This window comes from Vigna radiata, unplaced genomic scaffold (assembly GCF_000741045.1).
Source record: "Vigna radiata var. radiata cultivar VC1973A unplaced genomic scaffold, Vradiata_ver6 scaffold_146, whole genome shotgun sequence".
In the NCBI taxonomy this organism is placed as follows: Eukaryota; Viridiplantae; Streptophyta; class Magnoliopsida; order Fabales; family Fabaceae; genus Vigna; species Vigna radiata.
In genome coordinates, this window is record NW_014542469.1 from 35678 (window position 1) to 44377 (window position 8700).

Consider the following 8700-nt stretch of genomic DNA (forward strand, 5'->3'; position numbering starts at 1 on the left):
TATATATATATATATATATATATATATATATATTTATATATATATAACATCATGCCTTTACAAGCAGCGGAGCTTGGACGAACTATTCATGTTGATGAGTTGTTTACACAAACTCATCTTCGCAAGGGGTCTGACGCATATGTTGATGAGAGGTCTCGCAAGACCATTGTAAGTAAACTTTTAACAACATTCATTTTTTTACTCCTTTATTTGGTTTCACACTTTCAAATTCATGTTACCGACGTTTTCTATCTTATTTAACATGAAGATTTTTGTACGAAACTGACACAAACGAGATCATAGATGGAATATGCTCCTGATGTTGACTCTAGAGTAGATGTTGACGATGACATCATCAGGACTCAATGTTGGGTTGAGGTCGTTGGGGGGAAGAATAAAGGACGATTGTATGAGGTAGGATCACTTGCCTCCAATTATAGTGATGAAAGAGGAGGGTTATTGAAACATCAACCATCTATATCTGACACATCTGACCAGAGCAATGTCGTTAGAAGAGAGGCTTATGATGGACTTCTATCCAGATTTGACAATCTTGAAAATCTAGTCAGGATAATACTACCTCAACAAGGACACTCTGCCCCATCACTATCGCAGCAGCCATGCCCACCTTAACAACCGGCCCCTATGCAGCCTTCCCAGACCACACATGTGCAAGAAGAAGATCATGATAATGATTCGGATGATTACAATGATTATTAGACATTTAGAAACTTTTGAAAATATTGAAGTTAGCTTTCGATTTAAAAACTTTGTTCTTATATTTGTAATGACTGCATTTAGGAACTTTTGAAGACCATTGAACTTAGAATTATATTTCAAAACATTGAAGTAATCTTGATGAATGTTGAATGATTGCGTTTGATGAATTATCTGGATGAATTGGCTGGCTGAATTGATGATGTTTGGATCATTCATTGCTTATTTGTAGGTGTGGATGATTTATCTGGATGAATAAGGCACAAAACAAACTGCATTGGAAAAATGGTGTTTATGTTACCGACGACCTAAGGCCCTAGGTAATTACCGATGACTTCTGGCCTTAGGTATTTGATAACGGTAATTCTTACCATTATGTGTGGTACAATTTTCTTACCAAATCAACTCTCTTGAAGCTTGAAACATGCTTAATCTTCTCTTTTATCTAACTTTGTGAATAACTTTAACTTAGGTTACACATACAAGTTTTCATCATTAATTCCTCAAGTTTTGTAGGAAATTTGAGTGCTTTGAAAGAGCATCGAAACTATCAAGAATGAGAGTCCAGGAAGAGCTACAAGAGCAAGCAGATCTGCAGAAAAAGAGAAAATGATGCAGTGCAAAAAAATCAGGCTCGGGCCCCCCAAAAGGGGGCTGGGGTGCCACAGAAGGGGGACTGGGGCACCCTTCAGTTCGCATTTTCATTGAAGAGTGGCGTCTGGGCGCCCCAAAAGGGGGTTGGGCGCCCTTTGCTTCGCTGTTTCACCCAGAACTTGGCGCCTGGGCGCCCCAGAAGGGGGTTGTGCGCCCTTTGACTCGTTGTTCTTGTTTAATCCTTGCGCCCGGGTCCCCAAAAGAGGGGGGATGGGTGCGACTTTTGCTGACATGACACCCTAGACCTATTTAAGGCTTCCATGCAACGATGGTGCAATCTTCTTAGTGGCTGAAGCTCGAAAACACCCCTTTGGACTTGTGGGAGCTGATTTTCGGCAGTGGGAACTCTCATTTCTCCTTCCTTAGGTCTTCATCTCTTCCACTTTCTTGCATTGTAAGCTCAAGATCTCCATGACCATGAACTAAGTTCTTTTTGTTGGGGAATGATGTAAATTATGAAACTCACTTGTAAATGCACTTATTTTGAATGAATATAAGCTTATTTCATTATTTGCTAGTATTTATTTCCTTTGCTTAAAGCTTGTTGTGACTTGATCAACCATAGCATGATTCTAGGGTTTGCTTAATGTTGGGAAATGTTGTGTGAACCTTGAACTAGACTAAACACCTAAGGGAAATTGTGTCTAGGGATAAAGCTTGAACCCTTAGTTGTCTTAAACCTCTTCTCTTAATGCAGATGAACATGTTAGGTTGCCAAGGGATTGGGATTTAAGAAGTAAATCTAGGTTCTCTCATCAAGGGATTGGGTTTGAGTAAATGAGTAGGTTGACAGGAGCATTATAATGAAGAAGTAGTTATGTGCATTTGCATGAGAGTGTAATAGTTGAAATCATTCTCTAACATCTTCATTCCATATCATTTCTAATTATTTCATCTCTTAGAGTTTTGGCCACAAGAAGTTCAATCTTTTACTTATGCATTATGTTTATTTTCATTTCACAAATTCATATTAAAGGGAACTATTCTTTAGCCTAAGTTAGTTAGTTAATTATACGATAGTAAAGTGTTAATAGAGTCTCTTGGGATGCAATATTTGGTCTTATCGGTTTATTACTTAGAACGATTTGGTATGCTTGCCAATGAGTTAATAGGTTTTTGGCGCCGTTGCCAGGGACTCGGTGTAATCACTTTACTTTTGTGTGATTTCTAACCCATTTAGGCTTTATTCTTATATTATTTTTACTGTGAATAATCTTTGTTTTCATTATTTTTGGGTTAACTTGGTGCCTAGTACTATTGTCTCTAGTGTATGCAGGGCACAATCCGTACTAGAAGCACACAATCTTTTGAACCTCTCCTCTTAGATTCTGAAGTTGAAATGACTGCCCGAAGAAACAATAGTAGAAGAAGAAGAAAGAATCGGGCATCTAGGGAAACTTCTCCCATTCCTGTGATTACTGAGCAGCCCATCTTGCTTGCAGCTGATCAGGAAGTGGAAGATATGGCTGACAATCGGAATGATAATGGTGATGGGCAAGTGAGACGCACCTTGGAGGACTACTTCGCTTTTTCAGGGCCGTTTCATTTCAATAGCATTGCACGGCCACGGGTCAATGCCCCAAACATGGAGATGAAGCCTGCTCTCATTCATCTTGTGCAGAGTAATCAATTCCATGGTCTATCACATGAGAACCCGTTCAATCACATAACCAGCTTCATTGAGATATGTAACACGGTGAAGCTCCAAGATGTACCTGATGAAGCTGTAAGGCTCAACCTATTTCCATTCTCATTGGGAGGCAACGCCAAAGCGTGGCTCAATTCCTTTCCTGAAAATAGATTCACATCATGGGAAGAGGTGGTGACAAAATTTTGCAACAAATACTTCCCTCAGTCCAAAGTAAACAAAGGGAAGCAAGAGATTTCATCTTTCCAGTAGGATTTTACTGAGACATTGAGTCAAGCCTGGGATAGATTCAAGGGGCTACTGAGGAAGACACTCACTCATGGGTTTGAAGAACCAACTATCCTGAACATGTTCTTGGGAGGATTGAGATCCCAAACCAAGTTGATGTTGGATGCCTCAGCTGGAGGAAACATCCGTTGAAAGACCTTGGAAGAAACTCATGAGCTCATTAAAAATATGGCTGCAAATGATTGTGAATTACAGAATGAGAGGGGGCAACAAAAAGGTGTCTTGCAAGTACAGTCTCAAGATGCCATCTTGGCTCAAAATAAAATAATGACTCAACAGCTGGACATTCTCATGAACAAAGTATCTCAGCTGCAAGGGCTCTAAAATGTGTCACACGCCCAACATCTAGGGTGTGAGTTGTGTGGTGGAGAACATGCAAATGGTGAGTGTGTTAAACAGGCCAATACCCAAGAAGATGTGAATTATATGGGTAATCAAAATCGGCAAAGTAACTACAATCAAGGTTGGAGACCACACCCAAGCATAGGCCAAGGGGAAGCTGAGTGATACACTTTTGAATATCTGAGTGCTTGAGTGAAACACTTTCCCTGGTGAGGATTAGTTCTCTGAATTTCTGAGTGCATCTCTGCTTGGTTGATTGATCACAGCATCTGTTGAAAATGCAATGACACATCTGCACATCTTGATTGAAATCTTATGCTGAAGTTGATAAAAGTGAATTCTTGTCTTGAAAAATCTTTGAAAAAGGTTGAGTCACTGTAGTGATTGTTTTGAAAAGCTGAGTTGCACTGTGTTTGCTTGAGGACAAGTAAAGTTCTAAGTTTGGGGTTGTGATAACGGATTAAAATACCATTATTTGCTATGTGATTTTGATATTAAAAACACCCTTTTTCACTTAGAAACTTGCTTGAACTCATATATTTTCAGTAAATTGTGTGAATAAGAGAGTTGAGGTTGATTTTAACTCTTTTCTAACAAATTTCCCTTGTTTTGACAAAGATTGAAGCAACAATGGAAAAAGAAGTGAAAAGCCATGAAAAAGGAACTCAAAAGGGGTCAAAAAGGCACCAAGAAGGAAAGAAACCCGAAGCCCAGGCGACAGGGAAGAAAAACAGCGTGCTGGAATACGACGCTGGTCGCCCGGGCGACGGACACTCGTAGCTTGGGTGTCCAAAACTGACGCCCAAGCGCCACATGAGCCTTGATTCACGCTTGGGCGAGCTCCCTGCAACGCTTGAGCGTGATTTCACGTGGATCGAGCCCTTATTATGCTCTAATTTGATTCTTTTGGACCGGACTGCATTTTGGGACACTTCTGGCACTATTTAAAGGACCCTGGGGCTCTAGGTTTTGCATCCCTGGCGGAAGAGAGCATACAATACACTCTTAGCCAATTCTTAGTCTTCCATTCTCACTTTCTTTCTTCCATTGTTCATAGGGTTCCCCCATGTCTATGGGGAACTAATTTCTATTTGTTGTTGGGGAATGATGTAACCTTGTAAACTCTCATGTATTTGAATTGATTCTTAATTTCATATGCTTTTTCCATTAATTGTTAGAGTAATTTATCTCTTCTTACTGCTTGCTTATACAATAACATGATTTGTGATTTGCATGAGTGTCGGGAGGTTCCTTGTAATTTAGGTCCTTGTTAAATTATTCCTAAGGGTTATATTGCTTAGGGATGAGGGTATGAGTCTTAGTCGTCTTAACCTCTTGATCTTCAAATCTTTTTACAAGGAATGCTAGGAATCGTATGAACTGGTAATTAGGGAAAGGCTTATTTACCGAGGGATCGGGTTTAAGTGTTCTAGTGAGGGACGTTGGCATTAATGAAGAAAGAAGAATTCTTATATACATGAGAGGGAACTTGGTGAAGTCTAACCCCAACAACATATCCATCTCATATAAATCAACCTCCGTTCATCTATGTGCTCTTTTGCCATTGATCAATTGTAATTTATTTTCTTTATTATTTTTGCACCACAACTCCATGATCTCTTTTTATTTTTAAGTCTTAATTAATCTTTTTTTCACACAATTGTTCAGCGCCGAGAGTCCTCTGGGATACGATACTTGGTCTTACCATTTTATATTACTTGTGCGACTTGGTACACTTGCCAATTTGCCCCTTTCTGCAATCTTCAACCCACTTGGAACAATCCTTAAAGTGGATAGAACTCCACGTTCTCTTGCTGTAATCCCAACAGGGTAGTCCAATCTTCAATAGATTGATAAAGTCTTGATCAATATGATGAACACCAATAATGTAGAATTTGATCAAATAGTAAGCACAACTTTCTTCCTCCTATAGAAACTCTTCAAAGAAAGATCTCCTCCGTCTTCTTGATGAGTTCTTGGAGCGTTTTTCACAGAGATATGAAACAACAAATGAAAATGTTAGAACAATCAAAGTCTCATTTCTTTGTGAATTACAGAATCATGTCTATTTATAGTTTTCTATCAAACAGATGACGCTCCTGTAGTCGACTTTGCCACTAATGTAATCGACTGTCATCAGACAGTTATAACAGTTAAAACAGTTAGCAACAGTCAAACTAACTAAATTGATTACACATTTAATTCAGTTGACTTTCATTTAATGTTGTAGCATAGAATTGTAATATAGCCGTTATAGCACATAAGCATTAACAAAATTTTAAAACATATAACTAACTAAGTCGAATTCACTGCGCATGCAGTCGACTTTAACACTTCAAAACAGTTTTGAAAAACTTTACATTTCAAAATTACTCACAACACTGTTTTAGAAAATCTGTGCAAAGTCATGAGTTTTAATCGACTTACTTCATAATGAAGTCGGCTTAAAACTTGCAGTTTTGCCACACAATATAAGTTCCAAAAAGTGCATGATGTTTTCTTTCTAGAAGCATATGTAATGCAATCACAAATGATGTATAAAGTATAAAATCAGTGAATATGCATACATATATGAGAATCAACACAAACATGTTCTTCAAGATATCATTCATAATAAAAAATGGAACATGTAACACATAACAATACATGTGTTATTAATAATGTGTTGTCATCATAAAAAACCAGAACACTGTGAGATTAAGGTTTAGCTAAACCAGTGCTTTCCTTATCAACAATGTCAACAATTATGTTTTAAATGAAGAATCTAAATTTGGTTGAAAGAAACAAACTTGATGTAGGATGATGCACAAGAAAAGCTAAAGTGCAGGAATGATGGATGGAAAATCAGTTTATGGAAAAATTTTGTTGGGTTAAACTTAAATTTTAAGAATTTCTTACAAATTTTGTTTTTGTGTTATTTTATTATTTTGGGTCCAATAATTTTAAACTTGTTTTTGTAGAGATAAGTTAGAGATTGTTAGTTTTGATTATTTAGGTGCAATACTAATTTATTGTTATAAATAGAGATAGATTATGTTCTTTTTTTAGTTTGACTTAGTAGATATTTCGGCTTTAGTTTTTATGTTTTGTACTTGATCCAAAATTATGTTTTTCATCTATTTAAAGACCAAAAATCACCACAATGAATTAGAGAACAAATTATTTGTGTATGTCATTTTTTTTTTACAATTTAAAGTCACATCTTTTAACCTAAATGAAAACACCGAGTGATTCTCGTCATATTTATCAAAAATAAATTTTAAACTTCTATAACTACTATCTTTGAAATCATTAATAAGATAGTAAATTTTACTCAAATAAAGGTATAAATAATTTTTATCTGGAAGAGCAAGGAGGCCGAATGAACTCAAAATAAAATAAAAGCAAAGTATGAAAGAAAGAAATATTCTTTTCAAGGAATCGTTGCATTATGGCTGTGCCGATTTCGATCCAAGACAAGCCAAGCCATTCCCTTTGTCTCATCTTTCAACCTCAAACCTCTCACTTCCCTTCCTTGAACTTTATGTTGTCTGTTGTTAGCAAAACCCTTCAAACATTACGATATAAATAAATTCACCTGTGCTGTTTCCTCCATGTGTTCATACATTTTCATCTCCCAAATAAAAGTTTGAGAGAGATAGTAATGGGTGATTGGGCTGGGGTGGTAATAGGTTTGGTCTTGTTTGTGGTGCTTTCACCAGGATTACTCTTCCAGCTGCCTGGCAAAGGAAGAGCAGTGGATTTTTGCAATTTCCAAACAAGTGGCGTCTCCATCTTTGTTCATTCCCTTCTTTTCTTTGGATTCATGGCCATCTTCCTTATTGCCATTAATGTTCACATTGGTAGTGGATAAATCAGCCATTCTATGCAATACAATATGATTATGGAACATGTTTTTTGTTCTGGTATACCTTATACCTTCCTCTTTATGGAACAGAAGTTCTAATTTTTATTCTATTTTGTTTTATGTAGTTTATTATTAGGAATTTAGATATAAGTTTAAAGTTTAATCTTAAATACATAAGTTAAATTATATATATAGAAGTATTTGAGATTTAAAAGTTAAATATGATATTAATGTTAATGGTGATGTTAAGGTTAACAAATATTGCTTTATTTATTGATGAATAGATTAATTGAAAAATATAACATTAATAAAATATTGTATCAATTTATATGAAAAATTTGATATCACTTTTTTAATCTAAACTTTAAGGCTATATAAGTATTATTTCAAGTCATCAAATTTCAGAAACCAGATTTTCATGACCCATGTACGTGTGAATTTGATCTGCTACCAACTTCAACGTCTGAAGCAAGTCCTCAGAAGTATCTAATGGCCTCATCCGAACATATAAAAAGCACCAAAATAATTTATAATTATGACTACAAGAAATATGTTTTTTTACATGATTTTTTTTTTCATTTTATCTTGTAATTATATATTTCTTAGGTATGTGCATGGAATGGAGTTCTTTTTAAGCAAAAATAAAATAAAATTAAGTTGAAGCTTCTATGATAAGAATATTGCTAATTGTTAAAGATAATTAGATGAAATTAGGAACAATCGAAATGAATAAGTTTATATTTTATTTTATCTTTGTAAAAGCAATTAACATCGTGTACAGAATGACAGGATGCCGTAGTGATATGTTGGTCATGTTTTTAGTTAACGGATAAGACATAACCGTTAAAATAGTATAAAATATAAGGAGTGCGAAAAATATATATTTTTTAAACAGTAATGGTTTTTTTTTACAATTCGAACTCGATCGATTTGATGTGAATTTTTTTATCCTCGTTCAACAAACACTAATATCTAAATCTAATAGGGTGTTTTAACGTCTAAATATCAATGAAAATGATGAATTTGATGTATAAGTTGTTAATTCTGTGAACCAATCTATCTAACTCAATCAATCTGACCTTTTTCTTACATGATCTCCAGCATAATCTTGATTTTTTTTTTGGTTTTTTTTTTTTATAGAGATGGAAATGGAAACATCGAAATGAATAATTTTTTATTTTATTTTATCTTTGTAAAAGCATAT

The 8700-nt window shown here is 35.5% G+C and overlaps 1 protein-coding gene across 1 annotated transcript; it reads left to right on the plus strand.

Annotated features, from left to right (window-relative positions):
• The first annotated feature begins 7292 nt into the window (after positions 1-7292).
• On the plus strand, positions 7293-7540 carry LOC106780111. Its single transcript, XM_014668352.2, has one exon. It carries the CDS (start codon positions 7293-7295, stop codon positions 7500-7502), a length of 210 nt encoding a protein of 69 aa, XP_014523838.1. The 3' UTR covers positions 7503-7540.
• The last annotated feature ends 1160 nt before the right edge of the window (positions 7541-8700 follow it).